The sequence below is a fragment of the Dipodomys merriami genome, unplaced genomic scaffold (assembly GCF_024711535.1).
Source record: "Dipodomys merriami isolate MVZ:Mamm:240054 unplaced genomic scaffold, mDipMer1.0.p SCAF_91, whole genome shotgun sequence".
NCBI classification, from domain to species: Eukaryota; Metazoa; Chordata; class Mammalia; order Rodentia; family Heteromyidae; genus Dipodomys; species Dipodomys merriami.
This window is the reverse complement of record NW_027206524.1, coordinates 1,632,655-1,649,133: the sequence shown is the minus strand read 5'-3', so window position 1 is coordinate 1,649,133 and position 16,479 is coordinate 1,632,655. Positions and strand designations below refer to the sequence as shown.

The 16,479-nt window shown below is 36.0% G+C and overlaps 1 protein-coding gene across 3 annotated transcripts in view; it reads right to left on the bottom strand.

Annotated features, from left to right (window-relative positions):
- Positions 1-16,479, bottom strand: part of LOC138821327 (cytoplasmic dynein 2 heavy chain 1) — a 168,949-nt gene that overhangs the window by 56,136 nt on the left and 96,334 nt on the right. For all 3 annotated transcript variants that reach the window (XM_070013461.1, XM_070013463.1, XM_070013462.1), the window contains 5 exons: positions 15,829-15,972; positions 10,437-10,526; positions 7,933-7,998; positions 4,297-4,347; positions 3,287-3,364 (listed from right to left, as the gene is read on the bottom strand). In XM_070013461.1, the coding sequence (XP_069869562.1) occupies positions 3,287-3,364; positions 4,297-4,347; positions 7,933-7,998; positions 10,437-10,526; positions 15,829-15,972 (429 nt within the window). The remainder of the gene's footprint in view (positions 1-3,286; positions 3,365-4,296; positions 4,348-7,932; positions 7,999-10,436; positions 10,527-15,828; positions 15,973-16,479) is intronic.

Genomic DNA, 16,479 nt, shown 5'->3' with positions numbered 1-16,479 from the left:
CTAATCAAATTAGCAAGCCAGGAAGTGGCACTGTGGCTCAAGTGGTAGAGCACTGGCCTTGAGCTGAAGAGCGCAGGGACAGCGCCCAAGCACAGAGTTCAAGTCCCACGACTGAAAAAAAAAAGAGTCTCAAATTAGCAAGCCATCCCACTTTCAATATGTAATCATATTCTTCATCCTCAACCTTTGATATCTGATCACCCTAGTAAGCAAAAATCCTGCTAAATGGATTGAACCAGAATTGTTTCCTTTATCTGAAATATATCTCTTAGTGGATTTCCATCCAGAGACACCAGCCTCTCCTTGACTATGAATGCCTTCTTGTCCAGGTTACAACCAGAACTCAGCTCAGTTCCTACACTAAAGTCTCTGTTCCTCAAATGCAACAGACTTTTCTTTTTTAAAAAAGTTTTATTTTATTGTAAAAGTGATTTACAGAGGGGTTAGTTACATAAGTAAGGTAATGAGTACATTTCTTGTCGAACACTGTTACCCCTCCCTCGTTTTCTCCCACTTTCCCTCCCTCCAAATTCCCCTCCCCCACAAGGTGTAATGTTCATTTCCAGCATAGTGTCCTGTGAGTACTGCTGTTGCATTTGGTTCACTCTCTGTCCTCTGTCTCACCAATTTGTTACCTCCCTTCCCCAATTCAGATAAACATATATACAAGACACAGGGTACTAAAATAAAAAATGGTAACAACAGGTCTTAAACCCAAGGGGGGAAAAAAAGAATGAAAAAGAAATAGCTTCACACAATATATTTAAAAAAACACTCTTTAGTGTCAACTTCTGTGTAGTTCTGGTTTTCTATAACAACAGCAATTCCTTAACAAAGCATAGTTCTCTAACCATATCCATTTGTCTCCGTTAAAGAACATTTTGCACCTAAATGTTTTAATCTACTTAGTTACTTCATAAATATCTGAGCATTCACTATTCCTCTTAATACCATCCCTCAAAGATTTCCTCAAACATACCTGTTCCTTCTACCTCAGTATTCCTTCTCAACATTTAAGAGCAAGCAAATGTGTGCAGATGGAAAATTCCCATTAAAAATAATATTTAGACCAGGTGCACGCCTGTAATCAGTAGCTACTCAGGAGGCTGAGATCTGAGGATCATAGTTTGAAGTTGGCTGGGGTAGAAAAGTCTGTGAGACTCTTATCTCCAATAAACTACTCAGAAAAAGGTGGAAGTGGTGCTGTGGCTCAAGTAGTAATGAGCTAGCCCTGAGCACAAAGAAACTCTGAGACAGAGCTCAGGCCCCGAGTTCAAGCCCCAGGACTAGTAAAAAAAAAAAAAAATAATGTTTAGAAGACATATATCTGTATTGTAGACTGGGGAGGGGATTAGAAGCATGAATCAAGCATTTAGGATGTTTTATCTGAACATCCACAGTCATATCTAAAAAATCTTCTATAGTGACCACATTTCATTATGTAATCTAGCTAAAATTAACATTTTACATTAATCATTTTAATAAATATTTTAAGCTTGTTAGGATAACAATTGATAGTAGGCTAATATCTTTAATGGCAATTAGTATCTAAATTCCCATCACTGATTTAGGTTTGCTGCATTTTACATAAGCAGCATGTGTTCAGCAAAGTTAGGAAGATCTCTATATATAATGTTAGGTACTGAGTCAGATCACCAAGATACAGCTCTGTGTGGTGCAAACCATATCTGAAGGCAATTATTTAGGTACGTTCTTCACAGTGTAGGAGTGTTCATTACGCAGTCTCATAATAATAAAATACATATATTTGGTGTAAAAAAAACTGGTGTCAAAAAACACCCCAGAACTGGGTAATAAAGTATAACAGATTATATGTAAGGCTATTGCAATAGGGGTAAAAGATGTCAGTACACAGCTGGATTTAATTATGAAGATGTGGAAGATGGGAACAAACAACAACAAGAAAAGGTAGAGGTAACTAGATAGAAAATTGCAAAGAGAAAACATCAAGAGTAAGAGAGAATTCTGACTAAACAGAATTTTTCCTAAAGAAGACAAGTATAGATTTTTTTTTTTTGGTGCCGGTTCTAGGGCTTGAACTCAGAGCCTGGTGTTATTCCTTAGCTTTTTCATTCAAACCACTCAGAACCATAGCTCTGTTTCTAGAATTTGGCTTGTTAACTAGAGATTAAGAGTCTCACAGACTTTCCTGCCTCATCAGGCTTCAAATCACAATCCTCAGATCTTAGCCTACAGAATAGCCACCAGTGCCCAGCCAAGTACAGATTAGACTCACCCAGGAGGGTGGAGCGGATGAGAGAGCTAAACAGGTATCATAGGTATACAACATGGAAGATGGGAAAATTCTGACCATACCAACCCAGAATAGTTTCTGTTACAATCAGACCATGAATTACATAAGTGAGCCCAAGAGGGGGTTCAGTAGGTTGATTAAAGTTGGGTCAGACTTACTAACTTGAAAGAACAAGTGGGACAGGGAGAGATGATGGAAGGAACGGCATTGATCAAGATACACTGTGCTCACAAACTGACATGCTACATTGAAATCTTTTCATACAGCTACTTAGAGAATGATTTTAAAAAATTAGTAACTGGCACTATGTTGACTTGTAGCCAGCACCAAATAAATGATTAATGAAGAGAATAAAATGATATAAAGCAGAACCCATTTCTTTATTCAACAAATATTCATGAAAAAGGGTATGGAGAATATAGGGGGGGTGGGGAAGGCAGACTATACCGCAAAGCGTCTAGTTCTGAATCCTGGTTCTACTCATAAGTGACCACAGTGATACTCTCTTTCTGCACATTAGTTTCTTAATCAAAGTAAGTAACTACCTTATGATGTTACTGGAATTACTTAAAAATCATTTTTAAATTCTGAATGCCAGGAACATAATAAAACATCAATAGCTACTAGCTATTCTGACTCTCTTTATCATGGGCTATCATATGATGTGAACAAAAGTAGAAGGAGGGAAGATACATAGATAAATAAAGATTTGGGGAGAAATGTCTTTCCTTCATTCTTCAACACTTTGTGTTAAAAAGAGAAAGTGAGAAAAAGAAAGTACTATACTTGGAAAGTTTAGATACTGAAGGCACATTTCATAAATGAGATTTAATAAATTAAATATTGATTAAAGAACAAATTAGAATAAATTTGGTGTCCTTTACTGATAGATTTTTGTCTTATTTATAAAAATATCAACAATTAGCATGAATAAGCAGCACCTACAAAATGTCAACAGAACTAAACAAACTACACATAATTAAAATATCCCTTACAGCAGAAATTGAATACCTTTAATGTTGCCACTGCCCAGCTTCTTTCCTGATCGATCCAAGATGGAAGCTGATCACGTATTCTTTGTTGAGAGTCCTTTAATGAAAGCAATTATTTTCCTTAGTATACTTCATAACTTTAAGACTTCAAAAAAAATAGCAATTAACCAGTCATTTATAACTCTTTAAAAAAAAATACCCATTTTAAACTAAGTGTAGTGGCTCAGGCCTATAATCCTAAGTTACTTGGGAGGCATAGATCTGGAGGACTGACATTCAAAGACAGCCCCGATAAAAAGTTTTTGAAACTCCATTTCAACAAATTAAGGCTGGGAGCAGTTACACACATATTTCACCTCAGATACAACAGGCAACACAAGTAGTAAGACTGCTGTCTAGGCCAGCCCAGGCATAAAGTAAAAGGGTTAAGTGGTAAAGCTCTGAGTTCAGAACACCAGTATAACCAAAAGAGAGTTTTTTAAAAAAGTAGTTTTTCTTAACATACATAGAAAATGTTCCTAAGTATAATACAAGGTTTCACTTTCCTAAGGATGGTAAATTTTTTCTAGGAATAAAATACATCGAGCTAGGCACTGGCAGCTCATGCTTGTAATCCTAGCTATTCAGGAGACAGAGATAGGAAGATCATGATTTGAAGCCAGCTTGGGCAGCAAAGTCTGTGAGGCTTTTATTTCCATTTAACCACCAAAGGGTGGGGGGAAAAGCCAAAAGTAGAGCTGTGGCAGAGAGCTGGCAAAAAAGCTCAGGGACAGTGCCCAGGCCCAGAGGTCAAGTCCCAGGAACAGCACAAAAAAAATTAGTTATATGAATTTTTTAGTATTTAATATTCTCAAAAATTGGATATTTTCAAGGTAAAAAAAATGCACCAAAAGTATATTAAATAATATGGCAGCAAAGGCTAGGACATACTGCTCAAATGTATAATTTCAGTAATAATTTTGAAAGCAAATTGTAGTTCATGAGCCTAAAGCCAGAGCACTTTCATGAAATATTGAGATTTTAACTTACAGCTTTCCGTAACATATCTCCAACAACCACACCTGTAAATGTGTCCCACTCCTGTTGAATACAAATATGAACACAAAGAATATAAGAATACTAACCAATCAATAGAATTACTTTAATTTTCCTAAAAGATAACTTACCATACAGATCCTTTCTAAGAACATGGGGAGAGTAAAGGGAGGGTCCTCACACATTCCTACTTCTAGAATTTTAACGTTACAGGACTACATCCACTTATCGTTATCAAATATTAATGAAATCTCCATAGGAATAATTTTATTAGAAACAAAGGTATAACTACATTCTATGTGCTACCCTGACCACCTAAAATGTGAACATTATTTCATGTCCTATTCTTTTCTTGTTTGGTTTTGTTTTGTTTTAATGAAAATACCATACAAAGGGTTACAATTACATGAGCAAGGTAATGAGTACATTTCTTATCAAGCATTGTTCCCTCCTCCTTTGTTTCCCTTACCATCCCTTCCCACCTCCCCCTCTCTACCCACCCTGTGCCAAAGTTGTAAAGTTCGTTTTTCGACATAACGTCTTGTACATTTCATTGTTGCAATGGGTCCATCTGTATCCCTATGGGTCCATCTGTATCTCTATTTAAATGATTTGTTTTTTCCGTTCCCCTCCCCAAATTATACCAACATAAAATACAGTGAACACAGGGGTTATACCATGGGGGAGGGACATACAAAGCAACAAAGAAATATCTTATAAATATGTTAGAAACAATAGCAAGAAAGAAAAAACATTTGAGTCCTTATCTTCGCCTAACATCAACTTATCTGACCATTTCTCCTTGTTTCAGACATATACTAGTTATTGCAAATAAGGGAAACCATGGGACCTATGTTTCTTTGGGCCTGGCTTACTTCACTTAATATAATTCATATCCTATTCTTTACTAGCATATTAGCAGTAAGGTACACCAAACATTTAAAATTAGTCAGGCATTGGTGGCTCACGCCTGTAATCTTAGCTATTGAGGAGGCTGAGATCTGAAGATCTGTCTGCAACCCAGGCAGAAAAGTCCATGAGATTATTATCTCCAATTAACCACCAGAAAACGAGAGGCACTGTGGCTCAAAGTAGTAGGGCACTAGCCTTGAGCAAAAAAGCTCAGGGACAGTGCCCAGGCCCTGAGTTCAAGCCTCATGACTGACAGATGAAAAAGGACAAAGAGGTCCAGGTAGTTACCTATTCTTATATACTGGGATAAGACTGGTATTAATTCTATTTTTAGCCACAGGATTTAGAATAATCCAGTGTCAAGGACTCAAGTGAGTGTGATGTTCACTCTGGGACTCTGCTATTTACAGAATAAAACTCCCATTCTATTTGTCACATACTGGTCAGCAAACAAAGCTTAAGAGCAGTATGGAAAAACTACTAAAAATCCTAATCCCTGCTGCCACCCATCCTAGCCACCTATTTTTCCTATTGGATTTATGTAGCTACATGTAAGTAAAATAGGAAAGATTACTACTAAAATATATTAGAAAATGTTTTTTTATTATTTATTATTTTTATTATTTTTTCCAAGTGCTAATTTAATATTCCAAGAAGAAAAAAGTAGGAAACATAAGATTTTATACTATTTTTATTATTTTTTCCAAGTGCTAATTTTTATTACTATTTTTATTACTATTTTTATTATTTTTTCCAAGTGCTAATTTAATATTCCAAGAAGAAAAAAGTAGGAAACGTAAGATTTTAATACTACATGAAACATACTGATAATGGTTTAAAATTCTATAGAAGGGAATTCATCAAAGTTAACAGTGGACACAAAAGGAATCAAATGAACAAATTCAGGATAAACAACCCAAGGGAGACCAGAGCAAGGAGACTAGAGAAAAAGCAAGAGCTCGCACAGATTGTGAGTGGTCTACTTGCTTTTCCCTACTGAATGAGGGTACTAAAAAGACAGTCACAATCTGATCAGGCACACTTAAAGGCCACTAGGTCAAGCTGTGCTGATCTTATAATAATCACAAAACCATGAGAAAAATCACTTGCAAAAAAATTTTTTTTTATTAGAAGCAGACCAGAAATGAATTAGGTCTAGGTCAAATGAGTGTCTCACAGCAGCCTAACATGAAGCTACAGGCAGAGAAGGTACATGAAGTAATATAAACCTATGGACTCCAGAAAGCTTCCTACAACTGTCCTTCTGTCCTGGGCCTTGAAATCAGGACCTGGGTGCTATCACTGAGCTTTTTTGCTCAAGGCTGGCACTCTACCAGTTGAGCTACAGCTCCACTTCTGGCTTTCTGGTGGCTGACAGAACAGATCAAGAAAATGTGGTATATATACACAATGTAATTCTATGCCTCCATCAGAAAGAATGGCATTGCCCCATTTGTTAGGAAATGGAAAGACCTGGAAAAAATTATATTAAGGTAAGTAAGCCAGGCCCAAAGAAACATAGGGCCCATGGTTTCCCTTATTTGCAATAACTAGTATATGTCTGAGTCAAGCTAGAAAAGGTCAGATAAGTTGATGTTAGGGAAATGAATCCCAAGATAAGTATTCAAATGTTTTTTTCTTTCATGCAATTGTTTCTAACATAGTTATAAGATGATTTCTTTGTTGCTTTGTATGTCCCTCTCCCACAGTATAACCCCTGCTTTCTCTGTATTTGATGTTGGTATAATTTGTGTAGGGGAAGGGAAAAAAACAAATCGTTTAAATAGGGATACAGGTGGAACCATTGCAACAATGAGATGTACAAGTTGTTATATCAAAAAACGAACTTTACAACTTTGGTGGGGGGGAGGGCAGGATTGGGGGGGTGGGGGGGGCTGAAAAGCGATGGGAAGGGGAAACAAAGGAGGAGGCAACAATGCTTGATAAGAAATTTACTCAATGGGCTGGGAAGGTGGCTCAGTGGTAGAGCGCTTGCCTTGCATGCCTGAGGCCCTGGGCTCGATTTCTCAACACCACATAAGCAAAAAGAAAAAAAGCCGGAAGTGGCGCTGTGGCTCGAGTGGTAGAGCGCTAGCCTTGAGCTGAAGAGCTGAGGGACAGAGCCCAGGCCCAGAGTTCAGGCCCCACAACTGGACTCCCCCCCCCCAAAAAAATGTACTCACTATCTTGCCCATGTAATTGTAACCCCTCTGTACAATATTTTCACAATTTAAAAAAAAATAATTTCTTGGACTTTCCTACCCTGGATGGCTTCAAACCACAATCCTAAAATCTCAACTTCTTGAGTAACTAGAATTACAGGTACAAGCCAGCAGCGCCTGGCTCACCTTGTGACACTCAGAGGAGGTAATAATGTAGTTGTGTTCCCAACATATCTCACTTTTTACAATTTTATGTCCCATTGGTGGACCAGGAAAATAAGAAGGCTAACTCTTCTGAAATCCTGTGCTCACAGGTCTACATTCAGTAAAACTAGACAGCTAAGTTACTGACATTTCTTTCCTTGCCATCATTCTGGAATATTGTGTTCATCAGCAGAACGATAAACCAGAAAATAGTTATCTTACCCTAATTTCTAAATAAATGATTAACAGGTTAAAACACATTTTTTAGCATAAGATAATTTGAAATCTAATGAAAAATTCACTCATTACCAAATTTGTATGTAACTCCAAAATCATCTTCAATCAGACTTACATTTTCTTGAAAAAGTTCAGGATGCATGCCTCGAACAAAATGCAAAGCAAACATCAACTGGTCAGCCTGCAAAGAATAATAGATACATGGTATTTTGACTTTTCTATATTTCTTAGAAAAAGCACAGTCCTTAAAGTTTACCTTATAAAACTATATATTCTGTTTTCATAGAATCTAATTTTATCAATGAGTAGTCTTATCAATGATTATTCACGGTACATCTATATAGAAAAAAATACTTCTGAGTTGTAAGATGGATGAGACAGTTAGTGATGCTACCTAGAGAAAGTGCTAAGCTAAAAAAACTAAGTTACTAGCCAGATAAAACTAGTAGTTTTCAATCAGTCAGAACTAACCAAACCCACCACTGCAAAGATTTAAATGTATGAATGACTACATGCAATTAGTGTTTTCTCCTTCCTAAAGACAAGAAATTGTAGTGAGCTCTTAATTTTGCCCTTAATAAGTCTTATCAACTGAGCCCAAACAATACATAGTACTACCATCCATGTGTTATTTTTTACAGAATGGAAATAAACTTCAAATATAAGTAAGCTTAGAAGAAATTATCAGATGACTCAATATCTTATAGTAAGAACACAGAATCAAAAACAGGTGTATCAAGAAAGGTATAGAAGCAGCATTGGTGGCTCAGGCTTAAAATCCTTGCTACTTGGGAGGATGAGATAGAAGGATCAGAGTTCAAAGCCAAACTGGCCAAAAAGTTCATGAGACCCCAAGCATTCTCTTCATACCATGTGAGCTATCTTCTGAGATGATATTTCTCAAAGGGAAATGAGTAAGAGTATCTCCTCAAGCTTCTCCCAACCCTGCCCATACTTTCACTTACCATAGTTGGAAACCTGACAAGATATTCCACTGTTTTCTATCAATCCCAAACAACAAACTGAAGTGAAGATGTTATGTGTAGAGGTACTTGTATATGGTTTTATAACAACTGTAAGGACCAGGAACACCAAATGTGTGATTTATCCTGTAATTTTTTATGATACTTAGGGAACTAAAAACTTCTGATCTTTTGAAGGAAAACCAGTGGCATAGCTAATAATCTAAAACTGCTGGACAGCTTTCTCTATTCAGTTTATTAAAAGGACTAAATGTTCTGTTACAAAACAAGTCAATTATTTTTCTGTTCTAGGTCAACTTGCTTTCAGTTCACTGTGACCTGAATATTGATATCCCTACTTTGTCTCCATTTCAAGAGCCTGTTGTGGCCATACTGCTGTCACCAACACAACAACTGAATCAGCACGAGACCAACTCTGGCAGGCAGTTTAATGTTACACTGATTGCTGAAAACCCAAAAGTGTTTTCACAAAAATGCAAAATTGTTCCCACCTCAGAAAGCTTATAGTACTGTCTTGAGAAACATATCTCATTGCTTTATGATTAGTGTGCTTTCTGAATTTTATTCATGATGGAAACTGGAATGCTGAATTCTGCACAGGTTTAATGTTGCTAAAAAATGAATTCCACCATCAATTAAAACACATGTGAAGAACTGTAGGCCACACTTTCTAAAAATGATTTTCCACTAGTCACAACAGAACTGTATTCCTCAAAACAGGCAAAGAACTCCAACTGAACACCAAGACATTAAGGAAGTTAAGCCTTTCATGAATTCTCCTATTGGAAAATAACTGCTCCATTTAGCCTAAGTTAAATGTATTTTTAAAAGATAAAGTAACTTCAAAGAAATAGCACTTACTACCCTCTATTGACATACTAGGTTATCTTGCTATTAAACACTTAGTCTTCCCTAATTGCATTATTAAATATATGACATAAGATTTAAATCTCACTAGCAAAGATCTTTTATTACTATAAATAAAACAAATATGTAAACTGAAATACAGGTTTGAAGTAATCAAAAAACTAATCAGAATAGTTAATAATCTATAGAATGAATACAACATTTATATGATTTTTATATTTAAAATATTTTTTATTTGTGGGAGGCCCTTGAACTCAGGGCCTGAGTACTGTCCTAGAGTGCTTTTTCCCCAAGGCTAGTGTTCAACTCCTTGAGCCACAGCTCCACTTCTCTTAAAATATTTTTTGAGGACTGGGAAGGTGGCTCAGTGGTAGAATGCTTGCCTTACATGCATGAGGCCCTGGGTTCGATTCCTCAGCACCACATAAACAGAAAAAAGCCAGAAGTGGACGCTGTGGCTCAAGTGGTAGGGTGCTAGCCTTGAGCTAAAAAGCTGAGGGACAGCGCCCAGGCCCAGAGTTCAGGCCCCACAACCAACAAAAAAATATATATTAAAATTAAAATTAAAAAATTGAAAATATTTATTTATAGCACATTCCCTTTCCAATGAATTTTAAATAACAACATAAATGCACCTCTAAAATATTTTAATGTAATGGTCTTATAAATGAAATTTAAAAAGCATTAAATATACTATTGGTGAGACTGTAAACACTGCAAGAAATCAAGGATGTAGTAAGATTTTGTATTCAAAAAATATGCTTCTTACCTTAAATAGACAACGGCATATATATTCATACACCATATGTTTTAATGAACTGATAAGAGACTGGATTCTCTGTTCTGTACTTTCAGAATCCTGTAGATTATAATTTGAAAATTAAAAACTTGTATTTACAAATTTTAAATATCTTAAAGGTATTTCATAGCTTAATTATTCTTATCAAAACAGTTCCTGCACTTAAAGCTGATTCTGGAATAAATTTCTTTGTCCAAAAAACCCAGAGGACTAAATAAATGCATCAATCTTGTACACTAATGTGACATTAAAAGACTGATGTATTTTTTTCTCTTGTTTAGGAAGTGCTTGGGGTTTGAACTCTGGGCCTTGTACTTGCTAGGTAAGTTTCAACTGGTTAATTTTTCTGAGATATATAAGGTTAAGAAATGAAAAATCACATACCAAAATAAAACACTTTGATTCTTACAGCATTAAAAATCCATAGGTACTTCAAGCTGGGAATAGGCTATTTTAATTACATTAACTACCAACCCCATCCTAAAATAACATTACTAAAAGCATCTTGTATTTTTTTCATCCTCAGTATAAATCTTAAACTGTTCCCTTCAGGTTCAGTAAGAATTAACAATAATTTTAAAACTACTTCAATAAAGCTCACCCCTTAGGCTTTTTAAAAAGTTTTATTTTCTTGTAAAGATGCTGTACAGTTACAGTTACATCAGTAAGATAATGAGTACATATCTTGTTGAGCATTGTGAACCCCTCCTTTGTTTTTCTCCTATTATCCCCACCTCACATACTCTTCCCCTCTCTAAAGTTGTAAAGCTCATTTCCAACATAGTGTCTTGTGACTATCATTGTTGCAAAGGGTCATCCTGTGTCCTTGTTTCAACATTTTGTTATTGCCCTTCCCCTCTCCAAATTAGATAAATGTATATACAAGAACCCTGTAAGTTTTTTAAAGCTGAATTAATACTTGTGTTATACATGATTGCCATGATTGGAAAGGATATCACTAATGGCTATTTTCTTCGAGTAAGAAAAACTGCTTGAGGTAGAAATGGAGGAAAGGAAGGTTGCATATGTTGATCTTTCCTCTAAATGTGATGGGACTTCTACATCTCACTTTAGAAGCATTTGAAAAAGATGAATCTTACAAAGTTCAAAGTTACAACTAGACTAAATTTGCTTGCTTTCTTGTGATTATTAAGAAAAAAATCCCCAGTAAAATACTTTTAATGGTTCAAAAAACACCTCTAGAATTAGCAGCGAATTGGTATAAAGCATTGTATGCATTCAGATGCATCAAGACTTGTCTAGCCATGTAGTAACTTGTTCAAACCAGGAGAGTTGGTCGCTCATTTCCCGAAAACAAATACACCTCCTTATTTTCAAGAAAATCACATGTGAAATTGAAATTCAGGTTTAATAAAATAATACTCTTGTAAAATGGACTACCATATCAAAACACTTGGGTAGTTCTTACGCCATATATTTAGTCATATTAATTTTTGACATAAATTCATATGTGCATACAATTACATATGCAAGTATACACAAGACTTATTTTATGGCTATATCATTTATGATGGAACTATTGTTCTGGAGGAAACTCTGAAACAGAGAGAAACTAGTATGCTTATTAAGCTTATTTGAACTGCTAACCTCTTTATTCATTCTTATACCAGTTTATATGAGCCTTTTTTGGGGGGGGGATCCAGTTGTGGGGCCTGAACTCTGGGCCTGGGTGCTGTCCCTCAGCTCTTCAGCTCAAGGCTAGCGCTCTACCACTTGAGCCACTTCCTGCTTTTTTCTTTTTGCTTATGTGGTGCTGAGGAATTGAACCCAGGGCTTCAAGCATACAAGGCAAGCGCTCTACCACTGAGCCACCTTCCCAGCCCCTATATGAGCCTTTTTAAGAACTATTTTTTTAACCAAAGAGTAATTAAAAATGAACTTACCAACAAATGCTTTCCAATTTTCAATATGAAAAAATAGGCAAAAGTACTATTTTCAGTTGTATTAGTACAGTGAATCAGAAGTATGACTGATCACATATTATGAACTAACCTCAGACTTAACCTAATTTCTGTGTCTTTTGTAAAAATGTTTCACCAGTACAATATTACAAATTATTTGGTTCAACATACTTAACTTTTAATACACTTTAAAACTAAGGACCACAAAAATTTCCATCATTTTCTAGCATCTTGAAATATAGGATCTGTCCAAAGAAAACTAAAACTTTACACTGAAGAAATGTTTTTCTCATCCAAAACTAATTTTAAAAAACAGTTACTAATTTAAGTGAAATCTGTTTTATGCAAATATTTATGAGGATGGGTAAGAATGTTTAATGGGTGGCAGTGATTAAGATGCATTGTATTCATAAACGTACTCATGCACATTGTATTCATGCAATGTATTCATAAACTGCTTTGTTTAATGGCAACTCTTTTGTGCACTACTTAAAAATAATATTTTTGAAGGGAAAAGGTAGATAATACTTATAAAATACTTATAACACACAGCAAAGGATTAACATCCTTAATATATATAAGCATGTCTTAAAATTTCATTTTTGAGATATTAACAAAATATAAAAGGAAAAACATAAAAGGAAACATAAGAGAAAAAAACAGTTCACCAAAGGAAAAAATGCAAATGTCAAATATCTGGGCTACAATGATATTTAGCTATAATTGATATTTATCTGTGAATTATTAGCAATCAAAGATTTACAAAAACAATGATAAATTATTTTTTACATTGCTTAATCAGACCATTACTGAAATGCAAAATAGAGATACGGAGCTCTGGTGGAGGGGAACCTATCATTTCTAAGCTGTTGGAAAACACAATGCCCAAACTCTTTTCTACACTTCCATCAAGTGAAGATGCTTCCTCTTTCAGAAAGTCTTCTATCTGAATAAAGTGTGACTGTCTCAGTCAGCTCAAGATGGCAGATACAATACTGACCTAAGACTGGGTAAGAAGGTGAGTATTTGGTGCCTCAAGGAAGTGCAGGTGAGACTGTAATACATTGTAAACATATGAGAAAATGTAACATAAAATTTCCCATGTGTGCTAATGCCAGATAAATCTGTGTTGTCAGATGTTTAAGTCCACAGTGCCAGCCGCCAGGGCCCTGTATTCCAGGCAGCCAGTAAGTGGAGTACCTGCCCCTTTCACACTCCCTCAGTTTCCACTGGAGCCCAGGCACTGTGAATTATGGTCAAACTATGTGGTATACTAACAAAATTTCTGACATGAGCATTAATGTTTTTTAATATACATATTTTATTGTAATGATACTGTACAGAGGGGTTATAGTTATATGAATAAGGTAATGAGTACATTTCCTATAGAGCATTGTTACCCCCTCCTTTGTTTTTCATGAGCATGAGTGCTTTAAATCTGCCAACTTTAGTAGCAATATTATACTCAGTTAAAAATATCCAATATACTATCTACACAAAGTTAAGGTATTTAAAATTTTTGAAGGTTTATATTCATTGTCATGGAAGTTGTCCATAAAATACTGTCTTTTTAAATTATAGCATCACACATTTTGGTTAACTTGATTTGTTATCCTGTAATACATTCTTTCCATCAGAACGTAAGCTTATAAAGGTTATGGATATTGCCATGTCCCCACTGTAGAACAGTACTTAGCATATATTACAGACTCAAAAAAAAATAAATAAAAAACAGGTACCTTTACACCTTAATGAATCCTTGGTAGGGTTTTGTTTTGAAGGTTGTAGGGCTTGAACTCAGGGCCTGGACTGTCCCTGAGCTCTCTTGCTCAAGGCTGGCACTCTACCACTTTGAGCCACAGTGCCACTTCCAGTTTTCTGCAGAAGAGTCTCATAGACTTTCCTGCCTAGGTTAGCTTTGAACCTCGATCTTCAGATCTCAGCCTCCTGAGCAGCTAGGAATACAGGTATGAGCCACCAGTGCCTGACTTCCTTGGTGTATTTAACAACTATACACTGCTTGATTTATTCTTAAAATATAAATTGCTATCATTTGGGTAAATGCCCAGAAGTGGGATGGCTGGTTGGCTGGTTCATAGAGGAGCTGTATGTGAAGTCTTTTAAGGAACCTCCACACTGCTTTCCAGAGTGGTTGAATAAGTTTACACTCCTACCAACAGTGCAGTAGGATTCCCTTTTGGCCACATCCCCTCCAGCATCTGTATTATAGCCATTCTAACTGGCGTGAGGTAGAATCTCAATGTTGTTTTGATTTGCATTTCTTTTATGGCCAGAAAAGTTGAGCATTTCTTCATGTGTCTATTGGCCATTCTTACTAAAGCTACCAGCACAACTATGTTTATTGCAGCATTATTCACCATAGCTAAGACATGGAACCAACCCAGATGCCCCTCAGGAGATGAATGGATCAAGAAAATGTAGTGTGTGTATATATACATATACATATATACATGCATATATATGTATACATACATGTATATATGCATACTCATGCATATATATGTATATGTAATATACATGTATATATACAACATACACAATGAAATACTATGCTTCCATCAGAAAGAATGTCACTGCCCCATTTTTTAGGAAATAGAGTTGGAAAACATCATATTAAGTGAAATAACCCAGACCCAAAGAAATATAGGTCCCATGGTTTCCCTTATTTGCAACAATTAGTATACATCTAAGATAATCTTATCAGATGAGCAGAAAAGCTCAAAGCTATGTACATATGACCATGTAAGATGATGCTAAGCAAAATGAACCCCAAGATATGGACACAAGAGGTTTTTTTTTTGTTGTTGATGTTTTGTAATATACTATGTGATTTTTTTTTGTTTTTTGTTTTTGTATGTTCTTCCTCCTATGGTATATCCCCTGTTGTCACTGTATTTGATTTTGGTACCCTGCATCTTGTATAGACATTTATCTAATTTGGGGAGGGGAAGGGGAATAACAAAATGCTGATACAAAGACACAGGATGATCCATTGCGACAATGATACTCACAAGACACTATGTTGGAAATGAACTTTATAACCTGTGGGGTGGGGAGCCGGGGGGGGGGGGGGGAGTAGGTGTAGAAGGGAAGGGATAGTAGGAGATAAACAAAGGAGGGAGTAATAATGTTCGGCAAGAAATATACTCATTACCTTACTCATGTAACTGTAACCCCTCTGTACAGCATCTTTACAATAAAATAAAATCTATCTATCTATCTATATTTTTTTGCCATTCCCCAAATTATGCATTGGAACAGTTTATTATGAGTAAGATAACATTAAGGAACTAAATTCTCTTAAATACAGTTTAAGAGTGGGCTTTGGAAGTATAATTCCATGTAAGTTTGCTCAGGAAAGTATTAATGAACTACCTAAGTGATCTGTCTAACGCAACTACAGAATAACAACAGCTTACCTGTTTGTTCTGCAAAGCTCGTTGGAAAATTCGGAGAAATGAAGCCAAACTAAAGCGGTACATGTTATTAATTTTGGACAAGTCAGAGATAATGAAATACATCTTGCTGGCACTCTCAGCCAGGGGAAGGTAGGCATCCCGTTCCTGTGCATCATTGGTGTAAAGGGGAGAAAAAAACACACATTAGAATTGGAGCTTTACTGCCACCTACAGGTATGTGCATGGTGATGCACATATCTAGCCATGGTACACATACAACCAATCAAAATGACAAAAACCAAAAAACTGCAAAGAAATAGCTTTGTAAAAATATTATTTTCTTATGCTAGTTCTGAGGCTTGAATGCAAGGGCTAGGTGCTGTTTCTGAGTTTTACTGCTCAAAGCTAGTGCTCTACCACTTGAGCCATAATTGTACTTCTGGCTTTTTGGTGGCTAACTGGAGGTAAGACTCTCATGGACTGTCCTCCCCAGGGTTGGCTTTGAACTGTGACCTTCAGATCAGCCTCCTGAGTAGCTAGGATTATAGACTCAAGCCACCAGTGCCTGGCTGTTTCTTTATTTTTATATGAGGCTGAAAACAACATATGTCTTAGTCCATTCTGGCTATTTTAACAAAATGCATTCTATTGGTTCTACTTACAAATAGAAAT